Raw genomic sequence first — 27,118 nt, 5'->3', positions numbered from 1 at the left:
TGGCGTACATGTATCTGCTGCAGATCATCCTTGCTAGCTCTTTATCAAATCTGTACATGTCTTTGGAGAAAATTAAGTTTGACGGTCTTGTGGAGGATATGAAAAGTCTGTTGTGTATTTTGATTGGAGATGTGCTGTACCATAACCACATAAAAATGAGTTAACTCGAATTACACAAGTCTCTGATCAACTTAATTTTGTGTCTTGTCTCCCAACTATAAACAATTCTATGAAAAATTAAAAAGGTTATAAATTTATATCTGCTGACAGAACATTTCCAGGTGGTGGTGTACTTGAAAAAAACCCCACTGTTGTGAAGCACTAATTTGGCTGGAGAGTACGAGTTCAGCTTTTGGACTGTTTGGATCTTAAATGAGCAAGGTCTGTGGTTGATACGGAATGAAGGTACAGATCCTATCACTCTGTCCTTAGGTTACTACAGTGAAGTAAATGCTGTATCAAAAACTAGATTACTTTTAGCTTGTAGCACATCACACAAAGGATCATTGTCTTCTTTCTCATACTTTTCCATTACTATCTCTTATTAACTACAACTTACAACCAGATGCTATCCTAAAGGAACTTGGTTGGCACGATAACCGAGCAGTTGCTCTATGCCAGCAGAAACTATGTTACACATGGCATTCAGCTAAAACACTACCTGCATTTCAAAACAACCAAAGTCAAAGGACTAATTTAAAATAACCTACAGTATGTAAGGTTTTTCTCCTTTTTCTCCACTTCCCAACATTCTTGAACTTACTCAAGTTGTCTTGATAGCAACTCTGTCAGGAACTTGGTCTGATTTTCGTTGAGGTCAAACTTAACGTTGCTTTAAAAATCCTTGGTTTCAGCAACTGAGTTTCAAAATATGGTTGCTTGTTCTAAATACTTCATAAAACTGTTGTTATAGTGCACCTACAATTTTTTTGAGCTTTAAAAAAAAATAAAAAATCTTTGCTTTCCCTTATCTCCCCACCTCCCCTTTATTCTCATCCTTTTATTCTGTACTTGCATGCTGGTGCAACTTGGATTTCATTTACTTGCTTTTAATTTCTTTGTATATCACTTGTCCTTTTCACATTGGCTCTTCTCTCACCAGCAGTGTTAGATAGCTGATAAGAAAAATCTCAGAATTTTACCTCAGATTCTTTATTTTGTAGAGTAGCAACACATTTTTTAAAAACCCCGCATTCTAATTCAGTTCCAGATCCATTATTTTGAAGTAGATGAAGGCCAAAATATTAACAGAATCCTTGCTCTAACAAAAAAGGCATAAGAATTCTAGCTTATAAGTAGTTGCTTTCATCCTGAAGTTCTTGAAGTTACATAAAAATATTTCAATTAATGACTAAACTTATTTTTAGAATAACATAGCCAGTCGTGTCTATGGACTTTCGTGCTATACAGAAAGAAGTATCAGGCGTATGTCAAACCCAGTGCATAGGCAGGCTCATATGCTTGCAACAATACTTAAACAACTAAATCACTGCTGACATATTACAAAGGAAATAAGCATTGTTGAACTGGGTGTTATTTGATTTAGAGACTTGCTGGCATTGCCTCATCGATGGCTGTGTGCACAAAAAGCGGGTCTTAAAAGCAAACTCTTAGGTGTAAAATCTTTTCCACTTGTTTTGTAGTGAACGTTGTGTGTTAAAAGTGCTGTTTTAAATGCAAATGGTAAGTGCAATACAATTATGAAAAACATTTTAGGAAGATGTTAGAATAGCCTTTAAGCATATTTTGTTCTTTATTGGTATGTTTTACATCACCAGCTCCACAAGACTAAAGTCCTTCAACGAATAAATTTCATAACTTTTAAGTTCACCTACCACAGATGAATACGCAGAAATGGAATAAAACAGAACTGCTTTTGAACTGTCCATAATGCGCTCATTTGGGAAAGAAAGTAGAGATATAACACTACAAATTGTTTAAAGTAATTTGGTTTTAGTATGATACGTGATCCAAGATCTTTAAAATAGGCAGTTTTCACTGGACTGGTCTTATTTACAATCTTAACCAAAATGGGAAGATTACAAAGAATTACCATAGTGAACAATATATACTTTTTACACTCACATTGTTTTTTGTTTATATTTTATGATTACTGAATGTACTCTTGCCTGCTTCTAAGAAGAAATGAAAAGGTGCACGAAAGTACCTACAGTTTCTTGCTAAATGCTGTAGAGCTGCATCACTGGAGAACAGACAGTTCTTGAGTGATAACAATCAAAAAGTGATGAAAATCACAAATGAGCACATGGTCTCCAAATGCTAGGTAGGTGCAATTAATTTTCACAGCTAGATTCTTTTTTAATTATAAGCAAACTTATTAAGGGACAAATTTTTTTTGGTATGAAATTATTATAGTATGAGCTGCTTTAACATTTTCCTTGTAAACAGTTTAGGAACTTAAGTTATTTAGTGGCAGTAAAGATGTTGTAGCAAGCATTACCATATAGTCCCCTTGGTGAGAGAAGGGTATTGCTACCATAAATAGCACTCCTGTGCATTCAGCATGGTTAAGAGTATTCTTCAGTATAGGTCAGGTAATACATAAGTTGAGGGAAGTACTGCTGTTTTCTTAATTGTGGAGCAGTAATGAGAAATGTTTTATACCGTAATTACAATGAACAAATGACACATTGTCCAGTTGTTTTCTTAAGGCATCTACATAATGGGATGGTCTTGTAATTGCCCTTGTGTTTGACTCTTCCAAAACACAGCAAATAGTCTTTCTGTTCTTTCTACCAGTTAATAACACGTCTCTGGTTTGTACATGTTATGTAAAATATCACCTGCAGAAGTAACCAAAGGATTTGGCTCACTAAGATCGTATTATTCATGAGGTTTTTCTGGTATGCTGTTGGTCTGTGAATGGCACCTTTGATAGTCATCTTACACCTGCACAGATGTTTAAATCTTCCTTTGTTTCACCTGCATGTTCTAGGATTTAAGGGGAAAAATAGGAGGACAGAGGTGCAGGATCACACCCGGGGGGAGAAACACACGGTGGGGAAAACGCTGTTTGTAGATTCCTGACAACCTCAGTGGTAAGCACCTTCCGCTCATTTTCACACACAAACACCATTAAGACAAGCAAACCATTTTCAGGGTCTACTAATCTACATAAATGGTGAGAACAAGCACCACAAAGAAACATGCCCAGAAGCACTTTTAGGAATCTCCTTGCAGCAAATTTCTGTCTTCCTGCATGTTGCATGTCTTGTCCAGCCGCACGTACCTTAGGCACGTGGGTAACTGTGTGAATAGTGTTGGTTCTCCACCATGGAACTGACCTCATCACCGTTCAGTCTTGGTGTTCTCACTTTAATTCTTGTGCGAGCAACTCACATGGCAGCAAACACAAAACAATCAAGCCTGGTACTGGAAAACTACTAGAAAAAGGCATAAACTATTAAGAAGGACAACTAGGATTTTATTTCTTTTTTTTTTAAGCGCAGTGAAAGCATGCGCTGGCAAAGGCAGCTGGCGCAGCGGGTCTCTGCAAGCATCCCGTGGACCGGGCAACCAAATGCCCGTGGGAGGACTGGTGTGCCTCAGCCCGGGCTGCCGAGCACCGCAAGCTACCGAGCGGCGGTGGCCGGCGGTACCTCAGCACCACCGCGGCAGCGGTTGGCAGCCGTGCCCGCCCCAGCCCCCCCGGGCCCAGCTGTCCCTAGCCCAGGCGTCCCCCCGCTGCTGCGGCTCCCCGGGCCCGCTCCCGGCCGGGGCCCCGTGCCGCAGGGCCCGGCTCCCCCTCCATCGCCATGACAGCGACACAGGTTTGCGTTCAGCCGAGTCTCGGGCTGGTGTCTCCAGGGACGGAGCACGGGACGCGCGTCCCTGGACGCAGAGGAGCCGGCAGCCGCCCGCCCGCCCACAGCGAGGACCACGGCCCCGCCGGCCGCTCTCACCCTGAGGTCGAGGGGCGCGGCCGGCTCCGCAGCCTGCGCTCCGTACCGCGACATGGCCGCCCCCGTGGAGGCGCAGCCTAGGAGCCGCTCCTCAACCCCGCCCACCGCGAGCCGTCCCGGCTGGCTCTTAGCCGTACAACAAGATGGCGGCCGCCTCTCGCCGACCCCTGCACGAAGCCAGAAGGAGGCGCTGCGGCCGTAAAGCAGTGCCCGTTTCCCGATACCCAGCTGTCGCAAACCGGTGAATGGCTCTGGAGTGGGACCGGGGGGGGGTGGGGGACTCGAGCCTGCGATTGAGGCACGGGGGGGGGGGGGGCGGCGGCGCTAGCGGCGGGGGCGGCTCCTCTTCCTCCTCCTGCCCCGGGGGAAGCGCTGCCTGCCGGCGAGGGAAGGGGAAGATGGATCCCAACAGGATCATCCAGGCTCTGAAGGGCACCATAGACCCCAAGCTGCGCATCGCCGCCGAGAACGAGCTCAATCAGGTGAGGGGTGCGGGCGGCCCCCGCCGGGACCGCCGCCCGCCTGCCCCGCCCCCGCCCCGCCGCGCCTCGCCCCGGCCGCCGCTCGCCACGGGGCCGCCCGGCCCCGCCGGCAGGAGCGCTGGGGGGGTGGGGGTGGGGGGTGTCGGGGTGCGCCCCCCTCCTCCGCGCCGGGACCGCCCGCTCCGCTCCTCAGCGAGGGGCTGTGGGGCGGGGGTTGCCCGCGCCGCTGCCCTCCTCCCCCTCCGCGGGCTGCAGCGGGAAGCGGAGCCGGGCCGGCGGCGGCGGCGGCATCCCCCGCCGGAGCGGGCCCTTCCGCGCCGGCTGTCAGCGGCCGCCCGGCCGCAGGGGGAGGCAGGCGGCTTGGTAGGGGGAGGCAGGGCCGCCCCGGTGCGGCTGCGGGGACCCCCGGGGCGGGGTCTGCCGCTGTGAGACCCGCCGGCTCTCGGAGCCTGCGGGTGGCGGGCGAGGAGCGCGGCCCCTGCTCCGCGCCGTACTGCCCGGGCGGGATCGCTGCGCTCCCTCCGTTCTGTCCTTAATTTCGTGACCCCGGGAGCACGGCGTACCGACGGGAAGGGCGGCAGCCTGACCCTCGGGGTGGCCTGAGCGCTGGCGGTCGGTGCTGAGCGCCGCTCGGCTCGGGTCGCTGTCGCCCTGCCAGACGGTGGATAGCAGTGGCTCTCGGGGGTTCGTTTCGTCCCGTCCAGCAGCACGCCGGGCACAACTCTGAGAGAGGCACCTTGGGGTTTTGTGGGTAGTATTTATCGCAGCGTCCCACAGTTCATGTAGCGGCAGTACGCGCTGAATCAAAACTGTGCCCGCAATCGCAATTTGGGCATTTGAAAAAAAAAAAAGAGAAAGTTCCTTTGAACGGCATTAATAAAGTTTTAACCTCCACACTTCGATGGAATAGTTGGACAGTTCTGTTGGAGGACTTGGGTTTTTCGGCTGTGTTGGTGTGTTAACAAAACAGTTAATGCGAATTGGCTGTCAGGAATTCCTGCTGCTTCAGGATTGCTCATCTGGCTTAATTTTCTATTTAAGCAACTTAAAACTCATTCTGAATTAGATAAAGCTAATCCTTGCTTTAGCAGTGGGCAAGTTCCTTTAGTAAATCGGTGGATTAAGTGCTGGACGTTGGGAATGCTCTTGGGGATAGATAAAAATACGAAACGTTTTTTCTTTATTTGGCATGGTTACTTTAAAAGTTCATCAGTACCTATTTTTATCCCTGCTGTTGAGGACTGAGAGGGAAATTATAAATATTTGTCAGCAGCCTGTTGCACAGGAGTCAAAACTACAATAATAAACTGCTGCGTGTTTGGCAGGCTCAGAACAAAGAGGCAGCTGTCTGGATTCCTGGGTCCTGCTCCTAACGCTGTCATTTTAACATCACCAATGAGCGCAGTGAAGCTCAGGAAAAGTTTTGAAAACGTTTTAAGATTGAGATCTGAAAACTGCTTTAAGTTCAAGTGATGTATAATGGAATTCTCATGAAAGACACAGGTTTTAGATTCAAGAGTGCAAGTGTATTTATTGAGAACAGGTTGAGATACAGATTTTTATTTAAAATAGCTGACATGTTTTCTCTTTTCTAACTATTACAAAGAATGAATCTTGAAATTAAGACAGACCTGTTATTGTGTAGGCTTCCTGTTACGAAATGAAGCGTGATGTATCTGACTGACACAATGTACTGAAGCAGTACTGGGTTTAACATGACTCTTTGGATGAGCGGAACAAAAGTGTGCCTGAGGAATGTCGCTTAACGTGGGCCTTTGACATCTTGAAGCCTTTCAGTGCTTTTGAAGCAAGACTTCAAAGCAACGTGTCAGACTCCCATGTATCTAGTGACAGTGCTGACATGTCACTGCGTTCCTGCAAGTACTGGAATCCAGATGCTCTTCAAGCATTTATCTTTTTTTAGCAAAGGAACCAATCCACCAGCCGAACAGAAAACCCTCCAACAATAAGTGCTTGAAGTGGTAACTTGAACTTGGCCAAACAGAACAGGGGTCACTTTTATTCTCTGCAATAATTAAAGTGATGCTGCTCCTGACACACGCTAATGGGTATTGAGGTAAAACTTCTCTTGTGTTAGCCCGTCTGCAGTGTACGTTTGCTTTCAAGTTTGAATCCAGGTAGTGACAGGAGCTTCCTGGAGAGTATAAATCCTTCTAGTCCACCAATATAGCACCTCTCTGCAGACACCTCATTGCTGGTACCAATACAGAGGGTCCTTTAGAAGGATATCATAATAGTCCTGACTCCATAACGGAGAGCGTGGGGGATGGAGTTAAAATGAATGAGAGCTTGCCTACATGTAAAAAGTCCCAGCATGTTTGAAAGTGCCTCTTTCTCTTCTGCATGTTCCTGTACCTGTGTGAAGATAGAGCTAAATCAGTGAAGTTACTGTCTGCCTTCTGGATTGTCATCTAACTGCATTCAGAAATGGAATCAAGATTCCTCTTTTTTTGCCCTTATTATATCTATTGGAAGGCTGTTTGTGAATTTTCTCCCTCCAGCAGCTAGAAACAAGTGTTGGTTTCCAGGCAAAATTAGTTTATGGTCCATTTATATCCATTTGTGCCAGTCTTACTTCTTAAGTAGAATAAGTTCCTTGGTACCCTCTGATATATTTGACAAAGGCTGATCGCTACCATCCCGTTTTCCTAGCTTCAACAGGCTGTATTTTCTTTGCCTTATCATAAAAATAAATGTACAAAATCCAATAATAGGAGACCACAGCTCTTCTCCGCAATTGTTTCCCTTTGAATTAATCTTTCTTGTGCTATCTGGTCATTTGTGTTTGCAGCATTCCAGAAAGTCTCATGGTCAATGCCACTAATACCTCATTTGATACATCCTAAAACTACAATTATCTTCGTGTCTGACGTCTACCTGTTTCTTACCACTTAATATACCGAGGGCCTTTTATCCTGTGGTTGTTCCTCACTAAAAAACCTCAAGCTTTTAGGATAAATTCCTACTGTCCTTGAGTGCATGACCATGTACTTTGTCCTATTACCCCACTCCGTTTTTGTTGGTGCAGTTTTAAAGATCATTCAGTTATTTGTAGGATTTTTCTGACCTTTCTCCTTAGATGATGCATGCTACTTCTGAGTCATCACACTTCTCTGTGACCTGAACACAAATCTAAGTGTGGGATTTGTCTGAAATGTGATTCTTGATAAACTAGACCAGTAATTTCCTGCCAGGTCAGTAATCTCTGTCATGCAACTGCTGTCATTTCCCTTTCAGCCTGTTGATTTTCTGAGTATACACATCTTTCCATCCCCCTCTTTTTCTTTCGTCGTTCCCCCCCGTTTTTTTTCTTCACCTCTGTCACATCATAATCAGTGTGCATTTTATGATCGTATTTATCAATCACACTGTACTTATTAGAACAGTCAATTATCATACCAAGAAAGACACTCAATTTCTGTGCACCTTTCTTATCTGTTCTAGGCTGTTAGTCTTGTTAGGTCTGTCTCGTGGACTTCAGGGACTTTTGCTGGTTTTAATTTTATTTTATTTTTTTAATGGCTAAATATTGCTTTCATGTGCCAGTTCTTGGAGTGTTGTGGAATGTACTGTCTGATTATGTGAACATACAAAGTCATTCTGATTCCAATTCAGACAGGATTACTGTACAGTTTTTACGCATTAATCTTCATTGGCTCAACCTGCTGTAATGCCATTTCTTTGGCCTGTGACAAAGGGGGAAATAAGAACACAATTGCAGAAATACAGCTATTTGTTTAAATATTGAGAAGGAATTGCAGGATTTGGCTTTGATGGGAACTGAGTATCAGTGCTGGAAGAAGAGAAAGAAGTGTGAGAAGATTGGGCAAAAGCAGAAGAGTCCAGAATAAAGTTGGGCTTCCTTCCATGTCTTCCACCTGTTTGTTGAGCTGCCTGCCATAGTAGGCAGGGAACTTAAGGCCGCTCTGCAAGAGACAATGAGCACCTCATGTTACCTAGGGGAAGGAATCTCAGGTATTTGTATTGAAGACCAATTTGATGAGGAAGTTGACTTGCATGACAAGAAGTTCTGTGGAAAGTGGAGTTTGAGACTGGATGAATTTGGCAGGAGAACGCACAGAGGAAAGGAGCTCAGGTAGGTTCTTACACATGCTTGTTTTTGCTGTGTGTGAAAACACTGTTTTCCCCTCCCCAAGCAATACCTTTTTGTGTGTACAGGGAAAGAAGATAGTGTCTTTTGAAGTTCCGGGTTGTTTTAACAACTGTCTGTGACTGACAGTGTGAAAAATGAGAGAAAATACTATTAACAACTGCAAAAATACTCCTGAGTGTGACAAATACTGATGAAATTTCTAAGTAACATGTTTTCAGTGCACAGCAAAGAGAAAATAAGACCTAGCAAACCGGATAGTTGAGCATTCAGATCAAATGTACGTAAGCCTTAAAATAATCTTTGTAAACAGTTGCTTGCATATGTATTTACGGTACAATTTTTTTCTGTGTGTTTGTCTTTGCAAACAAAGATGTAGTGCTTTGAATTTTCAGCAATTTTTATGTGCTGTGCTTCAGAGGTACAAAGAGATGTTTACTGCTGGTGAAGGATGGTCTTGGCTTCTCTTGCAGAATCTGAGGGAAGGCTCCAGTTTTCCATATGCATTGCCCTAGATTGTCCTGTTGTTGTTCTGCAGGGGAAAAAGCACCTCCCAGTGCCGTTGTGCACTCGGCCGCTGTGGTTGCCATCGGTGCAGTGGGAAGGTTACTGACGAATGTGGTTATGGAGCAGTGGTTTACTGTGGGCTTTGAATGCGGCAGCAAGCAAGACACAAGAGTAGCGCTTGCTGGAATGAGTTTAGTAGTGCATAATGTGTGATAGCCTGGGAGCCAAATCGGAGTGTTAGATGTGAAAAGTATTTGCTTCAGTAGGATCCATTTGGGGAAATTTTTATGTATTTTTTCTGCTTATCCGTCCTTGCGTTCTAGTCCTTTACACGTGATGGTGTTCATCTTGCTGGTTTTTAGTGGCCCATCTGAGGCTTTCTTGGGTGTCGTCTGTTCTATACCTCATCAAATGGAAGAGGAAATAGGCAGAAAGTGATGTGTTCTCTTGATCGTTTGAAGACTGGAGGTGTGATGCTGAGGCAGGGAAGGATACCTGTGTTAGGCCAAAGGTGAAAGGACAGAGTGCAGAAAGCTGTACAGCCGCAGTGCACAGATCCTGGGGCAGTGGACACAGATGGAACAAGATGTGTGGGGACACACGCATCTCTTCTCCATTGCTGTAAATTTACCCAGTTGTGTCTTACCAGCGCTGTATGCCTCTCCCTGTTTAGCTGCTAGCCTTGCGCCTTGCTGTATCCCATCTTCTTAATCCCAACGGAAATTAAATGAGTTTGGTGTTTGGTTTTTTTTTTTTTGGCCTAAATGCTCTGATCTGTGATTCATGCAGGAGCAGTCAGTATGTGTTTTGCACAGCTTTAAAGCAGTCGTTCTTTATAAGTACTCAGTGAAAGTTTTTTTTTTCCAAAACTTTTACTTTCTCCTTCAAAATAACCATATGCTTCTGTCCATCACCACCTTCACAGAAAGTTTTAGCAAATCACAGCAGTGTGAATTCAAGGCAATGCAATTATTCACAAACTGCACAAAGCAGCATGCTGTGTTACGGGAGTTGCACTGAAGGTCTTTTTCAGCCATCTGGTGCCTCCCTGCGGCTCCTGGGCACGGCTCTTCAAAATCAGCAGATAGCTTTCCATTCCTTCCGTGGCACTGATGATATTCCTGCTCTCCCTTTGTAAAAATTCATGTTCAGCTATAATGGTATAAATAACTGTCTTGCTGAACTCATCGAGCTCCGAGGCCTCTTCCTCATCTCTTTCCATTTACACAGGGCGCACCTGACAATTGCTCTGCACCTGCTCGTGTGATACATACAGCTTTACTTGCTGGTGTCTAGGAGCCTGTTGTGTGGTTTCCCGAGCAAGAAGGGAAAGGATACATCCCAAGACCACAATTAGCATGACAACTGAACCAACGAGAATGTGCTGGTATAGGGAAAAATGTTGCTGCATGCAGCTTTTTAAAAAATCCTCTGTTCTAAAAATTGCAAGCGGCATGTAGTTTTCCTGACCGGGTTTGTTGCTACACAAGTGAGCAGGATGGTATTTGAGCTTCACAAATACAACAGAATCGGGTGTCTTGTTTCTAAAATGGGCACGCAGTCTCTGTTGATCTCTACAGCATTCATGTTTCTGATAATGAGTAGAAAATAAAGCTACGTAAAAATGTGGGTTACGGTAATGACAGTAGTACTATGTCCTGTCCCTGTGATCTCTTTAGGGGTGTCAGTATGTAAAGAAACTCTCATAGCAGTGTGCTGGTAGGGATGGGGCCCGCTCTGAGACAGTGTGCCTACCTTCTATGTAACACATCTTTTGTCACTCCAGGCACTTGCTGAGAGGATTTGCTGCGCAGGCCAAACAGCCGTATTTGTATATATCCTGGCAAAACTTCAGGGATAGCAGTTGTACACCACCACAAGTGGCACCAATAAAGCTTCCTGGAGTAGTGGTGACTTTAATGTAGATTCAGTAAAAGCTGTTTGCACAGAGAAAGGGAAATAATTCATACTGTTATTGCTGTGTCCACCCTAAATGTGATACTGGTAGGATTACTGCAGGAAAACAATAGCAACAAAACAACCCCCCAAAAGGTTGCATTCCTAATCAATGTGTTTATAGTAGTAAAAGCTGCATGTAGATTTGGTCTGAGAACAGCATATTGGCACTGTTTAAAAGAAAAAGGACGATCAGAGTTCACTCACGTTTTTGGTTTTATGTGCTGCTGGGATTCCTCATGCTCTCCTTATCTCCCTGGGAGTTGGGTGTTGAGTGATGGAGGATGCTGCAGCCTACTGCAGCCCCCGTCAGAACCCACCAACGTTGTACAGATTCTGTCCGGTAGCAACTGAAGGGCAAGCTTTGGACTCCAGGATACTCGATTAAAAGGTGATCTTTGGAATCCAGTACGCTTCAACCAGCTGATGTTGAAAGCTGGTATTTCAGCATGTCCATAGATAAATGGAATTCCTGTGCTGTCTGTTATAGCTTTTACTTTATTTGGAGCATTTCTTATGTTAATTAGAGTTTATAAAGAAGGGAATTGCAGGAGAGTATGCTTTTGGCTTGCCACTACTGCTTTTATCTGAGATCTCAGATTACTCTATAAACGTCATATGAGTCTCTGAGCGCAGAGTAGGTAAGAATTACACTATTATTATAATGAGTAAAATGAGGGCCTGAAAGTTAAGTGATTTGGTAAAATTATTGAATGATAGTGGTGTGATGCAGCTGTTGCACTTAGGCATCGTGAAGGCAATGTAATTTTACCTCATTGTGGAAATATTAGATCAAGGAACTGGGCACTTAAAGAGCAGAACGTTCCTCTCATTTCACAGCTTTCAAATTAAGCAAAGTTTCTGGGAGCATGAGGTGTACTTGTACTTAAAGCACTGCTCTGGCAACAACCACAGAACTGCCAGGCATAATATAGTTGGAAAGAAATACTATAAAAGGTGAAATAAAGAAAGCTTCTGCCATCTAGCCCCAAGAAACATCTCTCTTTGAACATGAGCATATGGATCTAAGTGATGAAAGATCTGACCTACTAGTAACTACTGATGTTGCCAAGGCTTAGCAGTAACAGCACCATGCTGAGTCAACGATTCTTCGTGTTGGAGGACCCCTGTTGAATGACAGCAGTATAATGCTATCAGATTTTCACATCTTTTAAATCTGGCGTGCTTTGCTCAGAAGTTCAGTGAGCATTGTTTTCTCTTTGAAATTCTTCAGCTGCATGGCTGATGTAGTGTTTGAAAAGTTCCCAGGAAGGCTGTGGGTTTTGAAATGTTATCTGTCTACACTTGATTTTAATTAAAAATGGTTATTCCACTGTGTTTCCCCAGTTTTTATTTTTCTGTTAAGATGCAGTATATGTCTAGTTCATAAAAAGATATCTGTCTATTATATGGCTAATGTAGATGTTGTTTACACTTGAAAATAATTTTAAGTTGTTTTCTTAATCTCTTCAAAATTCAGCATTGCTGTTATAACCACAATCTGTTTTGCAAATAAATGGTATGTATTGATGAAGCATGTCAATGTCCATTTGATTTGTGAGGCTAAGTTAAATAATTCGAGGACAAATCTGTAGTGCATCTCGTTGTGAATTCTCAGAATTATTTAAATATTCATTATCACTAATCTCTAATAGGGAGCCTTGTCACACTACTTATTCCACCCATGTGCTGTTATATGCTCCGCTTTTACAAGTGATTGTTTGGATTGCTGCAGATCTGGGTAAATCCAAGTGCTGAAACCTTTCATACTTCGTGAGGAGAGTCGAAGAATGCTGCAAAATCCTTAGTTTGTATTTCTTACTCAACTTTTAGTAATACGTAGTGATTTGCTAACTGTGTTTTATATATATTTCAGTCCTATAAGATCATCAATTTTGCTCCAAGTCTACTGCAAATTATAGTATCAGATCAAGTTGAGTTTCCAGTGCGTCAAGCAGGTGAGATAAATTTCTCGTTTGATTTTCTTTTAGTAGAAAGTCAGTCTGTTACTTGTTTCAACAGAGTATTGAGCTGTTGCAATGTAACTTCACCTTTGTTCTGAATGTGGAAATGAAAAGGATCTATCTTTGCCTTTTCTTTCCTACATGAGGGTCAGATAAAACCATGGGTATAGGGTAGAGTCCTGCTTTGGCTTTCCTGTGTTTGTAGTGATCCCTACTGGATTGCTGTGATAATGATATGAAAAGAGAGTGATTTCTGCTCAAAACAGTACCCAGGGAGCCTTGGGTATTCTTCCTCCGGGTGGTAAAGTAGTGATGCCAAGACAAGTAGGAATTTAAAAAATAGTGGCTCTCATCTGAATACATGTTTCTCTATATGAATCCCTTTTCCTGGAGAAATTAAAGTTTCTGAAAAATATAAAAACCCCACATAGTTCCCTAGGTCAAGGGTAGCCACATATACTTAGTATCTACGGCATCCACACGTAAAAGTAGGTACGAAGGAAGGTCACATCACTGGTAAGTTATGAATTTATAGACTGAGCATTGCCCTACTGTGTGTGTGCAAGTTCAGGTATGGTGATGCAGTTAACTTTAGGGTATACATTTGTGTAAGATCAGATACTAAATTCTCAGAATGTATTTTAACTACTCCTATGCAATGTTTTTGACAGATATAGAAAATATTCAGCTTTTTCAAGAAATTGATGAACACTTTTTCGTTCATAGCTCTGTTTCTATCCTATGGAGCAGCATTTCATGGAGAAGCACTGTTGTGTTTTTTTGTACAGATCCTATTAATCCCCTGAGTGCGTTGGGGCATGCTGACATATGCTGTTTGTCATGCTGGCGTTTATTTTTTCAAAGATAATCCAACTTTGAATGGCATTGTTAAACCATTCTGTAGTAAAGTTTGATGCTTAATCTAGACTCCATAAGGTCATTTTTATAAATTAATCTCTCATTTCAATATCATTCAGGGAAAAAAACAAGTATGTAGAACACTTCTTTTTTTTTTTTTTTTTTTTTTTTTTTTTTTGCAGAGTAGGGGTATAAAATAGAAAAGCACATTTAAATTACATTTGTAAGTCAATAGTTTTCCCTGGCAATTTTTTAAAAGCCCAGAATTTGTGTAACCACAAGATCTATGGACAAAGTAAATTAGTCTTTGGCTGGTCTTTCTGGACCTGTTTCTTGTCTGAATATTCTGGCACGTCATAGACAAAGAACTGGTTTTCCTCTTGCTCTTATAAAGTATTGTACTAGCTACATGTTTTCATACTTTGTAATTTGTCATCACCAAGAAAAATGATTGTACCCAAGGATATCTTATTTATACTTTAAAACCCTAGCTGGTAATCAACCAAAATAGTACAGGGATAAGAGTTAATTAAGAACATTCCCTTAATGTCTTACACCATATTTCCTATGTTTCCTAAAGAATGCCTACAGGCATTTTAGTACTGAGGCATAAATGCTGCTTTATTTTCAGCTGCAGATTAACTTTATTTTTCATGGTTTTTCATGTGAGACAGAAGGGAACAATTCTAAGGGATTATGGGAAATCCTAATAGTGAGATAAAGCTTAGGGAATTCACAACAAACATTTCTGTCTGAATAGAAGGTAGGCCACGTGCCAGTTTCATACTGGGCATTTCCCCAAGCAGAGCGTCCCATCTGCGTACGCAATGATTTGTTTACACGAGCCTTCCAAAACTTCACTTACTAAGCTTGAGTAGTTGTTTTAGGGATGAGTAAAAATGCAGATGGGTAGATTTTTGTTTGGTTGTTTAGAATGATGGGGTATTATGTCCATATGGAAGACTGCTGTAACAAAGACTGTACCCTCATAGAAGCTGACTGAAATACTATGCTGTTCTGTTTAGGACCAGGCACTTGAGACTGATCTTGTGTGTGGAATCATTAAAAAAAAATGGTTTTCTGATTCAGCTGTGCTTAGTGCCTATGATTGTTAAGAACTGATGCAGTGGTTTTCAGTCGTCTTTTCAACACTTTGTTCTACGTTCAGCTGTTGAGCTACATGTTGAGCACAGAGTAATGTGGAGTTGTGTTAGAATTAAATTATTATTTCCCCAATGTTGATACTTAGCTGCCATTTACCTGAAGAACATGGTGACACAGTACTGGCCGGACCGTGAACCACCTCCTGGAGAAGCAGTATTTCCATTCAACATTCATGAAAATGATCGTCAGCAGATTCGTGATAACATTGTAGAAGGAATAATTCGTTCTCCTGACTTAGTGAGGTATCTTACACTGTGTAGAGATATTTCTGTAGCTCAAGTTTTCAGACCTACCAGTCTGGATGTATTTAATGTGAGAATCTCAATTTCTTGGGAGACGAAGCAAGTACTTGTTTTGTAAATGTAATAATAATCAGTTTTAACAAATTTATGTGCACTTGTTTTCCAGAAATATAGTAACTCGGCTGAGAGCCCTGTGGTGTGATTTGTCCTCTTACGGTGGTGTTTAAAGTGTCTTGTAACAATTGCTGTAGTGACAGTCTATCTATTTGGCTGATTCAGGGCAGATAGTATAGAGGACTATCTTCAATACAGAATTAAACATTCAGAGAAATACTGCCCAAGATCTGTTTTCTTTTTTCTAGTAGCCCTTTTCTCAATTACTTTTGCAATTGTTATATGTGATCCCAGTATTTAAGTGTGTATTAGCATTCTTGGTTTTAAGATGTTAAAAGAATGAAGAAATGCTGTTCTCTTTTTGTTGGAAGAATAGTTAAGATTCACGGACATACTATAGTCTGATGATTGCTCACCACTCTAATTAAAGTGAGGCTGATAGGATTAGGCTGTAGTGTAGAGGTGTTAATCTTTGAAAAACAGAAGAAAATCTTCCTCTTCTCGCTTCCTCCTCTCCACCAGCGAGGTGCGCAAAGATGTCTTTTTTTTGTCAGCAGTCGTATCTGGAAGAGGAGTGATTGATTACAGCTTGAAATTGGGATTAGGGAAAACACTTTAAAAAATAATGAAACACCAGAATGCATTAAACTCCTATAGCATTGCTGTCACTGGAGGTCTTTATGATTAGATTAGACAAACACCTGCCAGGAATGCTTAGGATATAAATGGTCCTCTGTACTGAGACAAGAAAATGGACTAAATCATTGTTTCCAGTTCAGCTTTTCTAACACACTCTGACGCAGATGATTAGTGTCTCCACTGAAAGAGATAGGTGCTCCTTGCCAAGGTTGTGCTACAAGGTAAGGAAGCTTGTGTTGTTTCTGTGATAATGTAATAAAGACATGTAGTTTCCCCTACCATCATGTCATAAATACCAAGGCTAACTAGTTCAGGCATTGTTTCATAACCTAATATTCAAAATGTCCTGACGTTACAGTGGCAGTCTGCATCTAAAAGGATTGTTGAAAACCCCAGGACAATGATCTGGAATAAAGTACAGGATTTCTAAATATTGGTGAAACTTGTGGTTTTGTCAGAGGTTAAAAAAGTCAAAGCAACTGTACTGGAACTAGTCTGATGTTGTAATACTGATATTTTTTACTGTTTGCTTGTGAGAATGAGGAGCGGGGAGGAACCAAATTAGCAACAAGCACAAACTCCAAAGGCTTGAGGGGGAAGGTGAGTTCGTACAAAGCTAAAAGGATCAGTAGGCAGAGGGCCCCTTATGGAACTGCGTTGTAATAGTGGCTCCTTATGCAAGGGACTGCAAGAGGATACCCAAGGAAAACTAAATATAGAAGAACCAATAATTTCTGCAGACTTTTAAAAATTATTATTCCTTAGCAGAGCCAAGAATATTTATTTACAGCATCTAGTTCAGTGCTGCTCAGTTTTTTTAGTCACACCTAACTTTAGTCAATTAACAATCCTGTCTTGCCTGACCATTGTGAGTGGCGTCTAAAAGTGTGTGGAAGGAGAGGAATGGTAAGATGGTTTTACTTAATTGGCTCTACCACATACTTCAGAGGTTGAGAAAGTGCTGTTCTAGAAGATCCCAGGAAAATTGTAATTTCATGAGGAACCTCTGGCTCGGATCATAACACAGTCAAATATTGTTTAGTAAAAATGTACAAATTTGTGGTTTTGTGGTTGTTTTCAGCCTCATAAGCATGTGAAAGTATAAACATTCCTTTTCAAAGTACAAAGTTAGCTGGTTTCATTAGCAATTAATTGTTTTCACATATTGCCTGATGGGTGTGGAGAGGGAGGAGGAAGGGAGAGAAGTAGCTGAAATGTTCTGAAATCAGTTTCTTCTTTAAAGTTAAATCCCCTGGGATTTTTTTTCCTTGCTTTTCCTCAGACAATTCCCAGAACTCTTTCAGTGCTGTCAAAATATGCATGATACTTATGATGTAATATGTATATTGTGGCAAATAAACCAAGGTTTTGGATCTATCCTTTAATATTAAACCATAAAGCCATGATCTTATTTACTTATAATGTATTCTTTTTCCCTCCTGCCGTAGAGCCCAGCTGACGATGTGTCTCCGTGCTATCATTAAACATGACTTTCCTGGCCATTGGACAGCCGTGGTAGACAAGATAGGCTACTACTTGCAGTCTCAGAACAGTGGGAGTTGGCTTGGGAGCCTCCTGTGCCTGTATCAGCTGGTGAAGACTTATGAGTAAGTTGCTGTCCATCAGTAAATGAGGAATCAGTACTTTTAGTCTCAGCTGATTACTGACAATGACACTCTTAAGAGCACTGGCAGTTCTACAAGGGATTCAGATAGAAAGTGGGAGTTAATAATTGTCATACGCTTCCTTTCCTGCAAATAAATGAAAACTATTCATCATCTTTATATCATCAGTGGTTTGAAAGTAGAGATTCCAGCAATAATCTGTATGAATTTACTGACATTTTTTCTTGAGGCTTTGTTCTTTTGATCTGATTTAATCCGTCTGTGAAAAATTTCTTAAATGTTTGTTTATAACTTCTTTCGTTTGAAGATTCCCCAAATATATGAACGCAAATTATTTTCTACTTTTATGTCATGAGCACAGTACTGTCACTGTCATATACTCCTATAGCATATTGTTACCTGTACCATCCTCCTGGTAGTCTAAATCCACAAAGCGTAAACTAGGAGAAGTGTAGTGAGCTCTCTCACTCATTTTTTTTAAACAATGATGTGTTGTTAGAAACATATGTATAAACCACACAAAATAAATGTAAATGGAGAAAGAAAGAATCTTTTCCAAACAGAGGAGTTGTCTTTCCCTTTCAATGGCTGTTCACTCCTGTTTGTTCAGCACCCAACTGGGGTTTGGCAACGGTACGAATGTCAGAGATTCAAGTCCTGGCTCCTGTAAGGTGACAATTCAGTAGTAAAGAACATTTGTTCTTCCTCCAAATAGCTGCATTTATATAAGGTAACATTTGTTGTTTTTCACTTCTCTATTTATAGGTTAGCAAATTTGCACAAATTATTGAGATGGGGCTAGAGGAGGGGAGAGTGAATGAGTGAGTGCTGGACGTTAAATTTTTTTTTTTTTTTTTTAGGGTACAGAAATTAAATTGCTCGTGTGGAATAGGCATTAGAATCTCCAGTGTGTAGATCCTGGACCAACATTTTTGTTTCCTTTGCAGATACAAAAAAGCAGAGGAACGAGATCCTCTCATAGCAGCAATGCAAATATTTTTGCCTCGGATTCAGCAGCAGATGATCCAGCTTCTGCCTGATAACTCCCATTACTCTGTACTGCTTCAGAAACAAATCTTAAAAATCTTCTATGCTCTTGTTCAGGTTGGCATCTGTGTAGAGGAAAAATAAAACTTTTACTTCGCTGGGCGTAATGACCCCCTTCAGTACACTCATGGGTGTGATTGAATAATACCCATTTGGATGGGAAAAGCCATGTACAATAAACAGCTTTTATAAAAATATGGCCTTTATAAATTTTTCTACTTAAAAACTCGTCACATGATTCCACAGATTAAATTTTTAATGAACGTAGGTACTTCTGCACATCCTATTTGTAAACTTACTGGAGGAATGTTCCTATTTTTATAAAGTCAGACATAATCTGATATAAACTGTATGAGTATCTAGACTGTGCTAGCTGGCCTCTGAAAGTCTCTGTAGTGGATATTGTAGTATAAATATCAAAAAGCACACTTCAGTAGGTGGGATTTCTCATTGTCTTCTGGCGACCTGGTGGAAATTATTTATTGTTACAGGGGTGGGTTTGACTTTTACAGGGATGAGTTTGATGAGGAAGTACTTTTAGAGAATGAGAAACAGAACAAGATCCTACATAAGGGGCAGCCTGAAAATTCTTGCTGGGGGTTAAAAAGCTAAAATAATTTGTTATTAGATGGGAGGAGGATTAAAAAGATCCCAAGATCCTATTTTAGTTTTCAACAGCTTGCCTGAATATTGTCATTTTGCTTTGGATTTTGTAGGGAAGTAAGATTTCCTAGATAGTAGCTGGGTAGTAATTAGGAGTACATTTCACTTACTAAAATGTTATTTGTTTACCCAAATGCTGTAATATAGACACTACTGTGGTCCCTAAAAGTTAGCTGGGCTATTGTGAAGAAGAGGAAGAAACAAAGAGAGTTAGCATGTTCTCAGACCAAGGAACTTTCCTCAAATAATGTCTGCTTAGAAATTCCTCTGTAGATTGTACCAGGAAGGATGCGATTAGAGTAGTATTGATATCTAATCTAATTAGGTTTGATTTTACTTAAAATCTCATCTTCCTCAGAATATAACTGCTGTAGAAACATCTTTGACCTTTTTCAGAGAAAAGTAGTGTTTCACGAGCGTGGGTTTTTTTTTCCTTATTTCAGTATGCATTGCCACTCCAGCTGGTGAATAATCAGACTATGACTCAGTGGATGGAGATCTTCCGTACTATCATTGATAGAAATGTACCTCCGGTAAGTTTTAGTTCTGTAAAGACCTCTGATAACTTGTGTGTTGGCATTTGAGGAACAGTCAGCGTGAAGCTTTTCTGCGTGTTCTTTTTTTAAGATGTCATCTATTTAAGATTCTTATCCTTGGAACAAGTGGTGTTTCTGACAGAAATGCAGGAAGACCATGTAAGCTGTCAGAATTTCGTTGTCTGAGGTAGTGACTCCAACCTGGGATATTTTGGAAGTTTCCAAATATTTTAGCCAAATCCAACAAGGAGCGAAACCTCATCACAAACCTACCATTTGTCTGTGTTCGTTTTTCTTTCATCTGTCTTTCATATTTCTTGAAGAACAAAATAAAAATAGTAATTAAATTCTTGTTTGTGTGTGTAGAACATTAACTGGCATTTCCTAAGTTTTTAAGAAACTTATATCACAACCTTGACATTCTTTTTAAATAGCTTTTTTAAATTAGTATATGGTTAGGGTATATATATTTCACAGAATCACAGAATGTTAGGGGTTGGAAGGGACCTTGAAAGATCATCTAGTCCAACCCCCCGGCCAGAGCAGGACCATCTAGAGTAGGTCACACAGGAATGCATCCACGTGAGTTTTGAATGTCTCCAGAGAAGGAGACTCCACAACCTCTCTGGGCAGCCTGTTCCAGTGCTCTGCCACCCTCACAGTGAAAAAGTTCTTCCTTATGTTAACATGGAACCTCCTATGCTCCAGCTTGCACCCATTGCCCCTTGTCCTGTCATTGGACATCACCGAGAAGAGCCCGGCTCCATCCTCCTGACATTCACCCTTTACATATTTATAAACATTAATGAGGTCACCCCTCAGTCTCCTCTTCTCCAAGCTAAAGAGACGCAGCTCCCTCAGCCTTTCATCGTAAGGGAGATGTTCCACCCCCTTAATCATCTTTGTGGCTCTGCTCTGGACTCTTTCAAGCACTTCCCTGTCCTTCTTGGACTGAGGGCCTAGAACTGGACACAATATTCCAGATGCAGTTTGGAGGAGGTTGTATCATCCTTAATTTTTAAACCAGAATGCAAGTCACTGTGTAGTATTCAAATGTATGTGAGAGTTTCCATTTTTATATATGCATAATTTTGAAATTTAAAGTACAGGCATTATACAAGTATTGCACATATGCAGTTATATTGACTAATTAAGGTACTTCAAAGTTCCTGAATGTTCTCTAACTGTTAACAGAACCAAAGCTTTAGGCAATGCTGTGCATTTCTATTAGTTTACCCAGCACGAAATGTGTAAACCATCATTTCTGTAAAGAGTACACATGGCTAATTTAAAATAAATGTGTTTATTTATAGGAGACTTTGCAAATTGATGAAGATGATAGGCCGGAGCTGGTGTGGTGGAAATGCAAGAAGTGGGCATTGCATATTGTAGCTCGTCTTTTTGAACGGTAACAAGCTAAAAAACTGATTAAAAAATAAATTTGGGTTACAGATCTGTAACGTCACTTGAGGTGCAATTAGACAAGATGGTTTAGTTGGTTTAACAGCTCGTGGTCACCAAAGAGGTATTACTGCTGCTGTCCTCTGACTTGCACTGGCAGAGTCTGTGGTCTGCGCTGTTCATGAAATGATTTGGTACTCTAAAATGGCAAGAAACCAGCCTCACAGGAAAAGTACTTTTTAAAATATTTTTTTTTTTACTACACCCAGCTACAAGTGCTTATATTCTCAAATATAAAGGCAAAGGAAGATTTGATAAGAAATCCATAAACAGGGAAGTTACAGAGCTTGTGACAGAAAGGTGACTGTATTTACTTGGCTGTGATATTGTTCCTTATGATAATCTAAGAAAAGAAAAGGGAAGTGGGGCATTATATGGGAAATAATGTCTTAGAAGGAGCCTGTGGGAAAGGATTACTTTGGGGATGGAAGACTACTCAGGGTCTTTTGTGTTTTGTACTGTGCTTTCCTGACAGAGTAGACTTCTTATAATGTGAATATCTGTCCTCTTCTTTTTAAGGTATGGAAGTCCTGGAAATGTGACTAAAGAATACTTCGAATTCTCAGACTTTTTTTTAAAAACCTATGCTGTGGGCATACAACAGGTAAAGTACCGTTCATTTGTTTCTAAATTAGATCATTTTGGCTGAACAAATATGTTGCTTTTCAACAGTCTGGTTGTCTCAAGGTTCATTCGTTAAACAAAATTGAACAGAGTCAGGCAGGTTTTCCTTTCAGTTGTTGAGAAGTGCTTTAGAACTCAGCGCCATACAACTGAGGTATAATAACATAAACTTTCAGCAATTTAAAAAACCCTGCAGGAAAATTCTCAAAAAAGGCAAGTGCTGACGGAACGGTATTATCATCATGTATAAACATTCTAGATAGAGCTGAGAAAAAAAACTGTTGGTGCAGAGGCCTCACATTTTAGAAGGGTGTATTTTCAGGCCAGTCTTTAGTAAGCGCTTTTGCTGCAACAGCTTAGGCACAGTAATCCAATGATACTGTTTTATTTCAGGAAGATACAAGTGGATTAGAAGGTGCCTGGAGAACAGCAATAAAAGCTATTTTATACCTGGAAAACATATTTTATTAAAACATAGCATAAATGCATAGTTTGCAAGGAAATTATTTTTGTTGGGAAATGCTAATTATTTGTGATTATCATGTGTTGTGAAGACAGTTCAGTTCTGATAAAGTTGCATAGAAGAGACGCAGTTCCTGTCTGTGTCTTTCTGCCAGCTCAACTGTGGGCCCCCAGGAATGTGGGCTTTCAGGCTTCCAGCTTCTCCCTGTTTTGGTGGAATGGATAGAGCAACTGGGTGCCTGAAAGCCCTGAGAGTGCTGGCACCCAGACTCGGATGTTTTTGGCACAGCTCCTCCTGTTTCTCATTCAGCCTGCCATATACTAGATGACTAAGAGAGGTAGTTCCCAGGCTTTTGGCCCAGCTAAAGCTCTTCGGTGTCCAGGCTTTTGGGTGACATATTCCAAACAGGCTCCTAAGAAGCCAGGAGAATGCAGTGTGCTCTCCTGCTCATGATTCTGAGCTCTTGATTCCCTTTGGCCTGTAAACCTTGCAAAAGACCCATGAATGCAGTTTTTCAAGTGACAAGAGTCTGGATAATGGATATTTCCAGAATATGTGGCTCCTGAATATGCTGCCAGATGAAATATCCCTGACATGGCACCTGCAGGCTTCTTACAGTTTAAATTTTCAGTGTCTTTGATGCAGGGTGCCACGCTGTTGTTGTTACTTCAAGTCAAATTTAAACTAGATTTCAAAATAGCAGGATTGTCTGCAAAACAAAATTACTTTTCTGCATCCAGTTTGACAACAGAATAGTTTATCCATCAGTGTATTAATTCTGTGTAAATATGTAAATGTTAAGATCTAAGGAGAGGAATGCTTGTGGTAAGGCTGGACTGGACAATCTGCACATTTCTTCAGTTTCTGGCTCTTTAATGCTGATTTGTCACTTTTCCTTGCAGAGTTAGTGAGAATTCTATTGTGAATATTATATTACTAAGCTTTCATTACTTACTCATCAGCTGTTAAGTGCTGACATCACGCTAGAGTCTATATGAGATATAGAGAATTCTTGCCCAAGGACTGTATCTTATAAAAGACTTAAGTCAGACTTATTACTCCGCATGAAGGAGTTATGTTCAAAATAAGATTTATTACAGTGTTGTGAAGAATTATGAAGCAGAATTGTCCTTCTGAAAATATGACTCTATTTTATTATGTATTGCCCTTTATTTTTATTATTATTATTCATTTACATGCCAATTCTTTACACTCAACACTTAATAGTTCATCTGCCATAGATGCAGATTAGTGACTTTATGCTGTAGGTTTTTCTTAGTAGACCAAGCCTTTATATTAAGGAAGCATTGTGTGATAGAGTTTGTGATGGTATAACCTAGCATGCTATCCAATGGTTACAACAGGTGATCGAAGTTAAGGGTTTTGCATCACTTCTGAATCACAGATTTAGGTGCTAACCTATTTTTCTTTTCTAGTTTAGTATTTCTATTCTTATCATATTGTTTTTCCAAAGTAGTTTGTCTTCTTTAGGGGCCTGTCCTTAAATAATGAACACAGACACCACTAACAGATTTAGAAGCCAACCAGTTTGAAAATCTTACTGTGCCTTTTCCTTATCTATTCCAAATTTTGCTGAGGCCTATGTAAACTGTGAGCCTGTGAATACTGAAGTATACCTTTGGTTTACAATCACAAGTGATCACATGGTGGGGCTAGAAGTAAAGGTAGACGTGTACATAAATGCTTGCAGGATTAGATCCTTAATATTTAAATGATTTCTGATCTTTGGATCAAAGGCATTACGGTGATTACTAGCGCTAGAACCTCTGCTGTAAAACTAATTAATCTGTGCATGCACATTCACTGAAGAGGTGCACTGCATGTCTATGCAAGAGAGAATTTTTAGTTGTCATTTAAAAATACTAATTTGTCATTTCTTTAGGTTCTTTTAAGAATCTTAGACCAGTACAGGCAAAAAGACTATGTTGCACCACGTGTTCTTCAGCAAACGTTAAATTATCTGAACCAAGGTGTTATTCATTCTGTAACATGGAAGCAAATGAAGCCACACATACAGGTCAGTGCGTAAACCTAGTCATAAGCACTGCATGTCATCAGAGTGATTGAAAAAAAACCTGAAAGCCCACCAGTTTTATAGTTTTAAAGAAGGTTTCATGAATCTTTCATGCCGCAATCAATCTGAGCAAAAAAATAGGGTTTGTACATGAATGTGGTTGTTTTTCTTTTCGGTGCTATGACTACCTTGTATTGCAGATATTGTTAACTCAATTAAAGATTCTGTTCCATAAGTTCTTTATTTTCATTTTTGAAGTCTGCCTGTCCTAATGTTCTGGCTTTTGTTAGTTGCTACTGTTCAGAATTGTCTATAAATTTAGAAATTCATAATTGATTGTAGAGCAATGATAGTGAGCAAAGAGAACATGAACTGTGAGGAATTCTGTTTTAAGGACATGTTTTATAAGGGAACTAAGAACAAGTGAAAAGTGATTTTCATGCTTGTATTTTTTCATACCATAAACTCCCCTGTTATAGTGAGTTAATCCCATGACTGTTAAGAGGAAGGACTCTGAAATCCATTCTCATGTTAAGTGTTCCATTGGTAAGATCCTTCTGCAGAATGCGATGTTCCGCTGTTTATAGACTATGTCCTGAAGTATACTTTGTGTGTGGTACTGTGTAAAGATAGATTATATAATTACTGCTGTCTGGGACTGTTGCAAAAAGAAAGGATGTATATTGTAAGTTTTTTTTCTGTTAGCAAAAATAAAAGAGCGATGGTTAAAAGAATTTTACTCTTCAGAAAAGTAGGTGCATAGTGGAGGGTGCATAGTGGAGGGAAGCTGTACAGGAATTTGATTTTATGTGAACTTATGTGTATTTGACTTCTCTAATATTAGACTATAACAGAAGAAGTGATATTCTCTCTAATGTGCTACAAAGACGAGGATGAAGAGCTCTGGCAAGAGGATCCATATGAATATATCCGCATGAAATTTGGTAAATGTTTGTGTTTAGCATTCATTTTTTGCTTTGATCATAACTGTGCACTATAGAGCCAATTAACAGTGTGGCCACTGTAATGTCTCTGTCTTCACCAGTGTCCTGAACAATAGGAAGAAGAAAATTTGTTTCTTAAATCTCACCGGTCTGTAGTTAAACGAAGAAGGCAGATCAAGTGAGTTTTGGCCATTTGGCTGGTAGCTTTACACTAAATTATTCTCCTTGACGTTTTTTTTTCTACATCATTTGTGCTCAGTGCAGGCCAAATAGACTGGGTTACTCACTTTTTAATGACAGTTTCAGGACCCTGAATTTCAGATGTGCCAGCTGTCTGCAAGTTCTTGCAGCTCTCACTTTGACCAGAAGAGGCCTGACTTGCTCTTTCCCTATTGAAAATTGTTAATGTCTTCAGCATTTTTTGCCCATTATTATTACTAAGTTATAAGATAATTAGATATTTGTAATCTGTCAAAAGATGCAGTGCAAAATCTTGGGAATATCACATTGGGCCATATTATGAATAACTCCTTTCATGCCATTGAAAAAGAGAAGGACACTTTAAAAATAAAGCAATTTTAGCTGGAAAACTCCTGTAAGCCAGGCACCACAGAGATATGTAGCATTTGGGAAATTTTAATTAGTTGATTTGGGATTAGCATATGTGAAAACTGAATTTAAATGTTCATAGAACAATTAAAAAAACTTGGAGACTTGTTATGCAAAAAAATTAATCACAATACAGTTATTCACTGGGGTACAAATATGTTGCTGATTTTGGTATATGAATTCAGTTCTTTCTATGTAAGTAGTGAATCCTATTTTTATATGTAGCTGAGACAGTTAAATACAGATTTAAATTGTATTGTGGAAGGTAAAAAAAAAAAAAAAAAGCATGAAAGTACATTAAGTTCAAGTTTAGTGAGGCACATTTGAGTTTGGAACAAGTATTCCAGTAGTCTGGTAGTGTTTCTTAATTGTGTTTTATCTTCAAGTTCTCAGGAAAAGTTAGTGTGTTGTTTTAACCACATTTTAAGATTCCCTTTTTAGATCTTTTTATTTAATTCAGTTTGTGTTGGGATGTTTGGATTAGAACATGTTTGGTGGCACAGTTTTTTTTTTTTCAAGATATAAATTATATTTTCAGTATGAATAAGGGAGGTTTATTCATAATGAATGACGCTAAAAAGATTCAACTTTCAGCAGATTTAAAATTACCCCAGATCCAAGTAGTTTTTACATACAAAAAGTTTCCTATGAGGTTTTAATAAAAATCAAGCCAAAAATGTGTACATATGGTATGCAGATGGTATTGGAATGTATTGTTGTTCTTCCTATAGTGGTTTTAATTAAAAAAAAAAAGCCAGGATTTTTCATCCCTTAAATACATGGTCTCAAAAGAATTGATGAATAAATAATGCATTCCTAATAAAGGAAGCGATGAGTGGTCAGTAGATTTGGAAGGCAAGAAATAAATGCTTTCACAAGCTGTGTGACATAAGCTTGAGTCTGACTCTTTAACCGTGTCAGTAGCTCTGAAGATACATGTTCACCCTGAGTTTGTGATATCCCACAAACAAGATGGTTTGTAAAAAATTTATTATGTCATTCAGAAAAGGAAATATTTAATTTTTGCTTTTTTTAAAATTTGTTAGATGTATTTGAGGATTATGCATCCACTACAACAGCAGCACAGAATCTCCTTTATACTGCTGCGAAGAAGAGAAAAGAGGTATGGA

The 27,118-nt window shown here is 40.2% G+C and overlaps 1 protein-coding gene across 2 annotated transcripts in view; it reads left to right on the top strand.

The window, feature by feature from the left end:
• The first annotated feature begins 4,321 nt into the window (after window positions 1-4,321).
• IPO8 (importin 8) overlaps window positions 4,322-27,118 on the top strand; it is a 45,432-nt gene continuing 22,635 nt past the window's right edge. For both annotated transcript variants that reach the window (XM_086467451.1, XM_086467462.1), the window contains exons 1-11: window positions 4,322-4,405; window positions 12,877-12,958; window positions 15,072-15,228; window positions 17,430-17,588; window positions 18,554-18,710; window positions 19,760-19,849; window positions 21,166-21,260; window positions 21,833-21,917; window positions 24,304-24,438; window positions 25,280-25,379; window positions 27,035-27,111. In XM_086467451.1, coding sequence (XP_086323577.1) covers window positions 4,322-4,405; window positions 12,877-12,958; window positions 15,072-15,228; window positions 17,430-17,588; window positions 18,554-18,710; window positions 19,760-19,849; window positions 21,166-21,260; window positions 21,833-21,917; window positions 24,304-24,438; window positions 25,280-25,379; window positions 27,035-27,111 — 1,221 coding nt within the window. The remainder of the gene's footprint in view (window positions 4,406-12,876; window positions 12,959-15,071; window positions 15,229-17,429; window positions 17,589-18,553; window positions 18,711-19,759; window positions 19,850-21,165; window positions 21,261-21,832; window positions 21,918-24,303; window positions 24,439-25,279; window positions 25,380-27,034; window positions 27,112-27,118) is intronic.

The sequence above is a fragment of the Leptosomus discolor genome, chromosome 1 (genome assembly GCF_034619465.1).
Source record: "Leptosomus discolor isolate bLepDis1 chromosome 1, bLepDis1.hap2, whole genome shotgun sequence".
In the NCBI taxonomy this organism is placed as follows: domain Eukaryota; kingdom Metazoa; phylum Chordata; class Aves; order Leptosomiformes; family Leptosomidae; genus Leptosomus; species Leptosomus discolor.
Note: the sequence above shows the minus strand (reverse complement) of the source record. Positions and strands in the feature narration are given on the sequence as shown.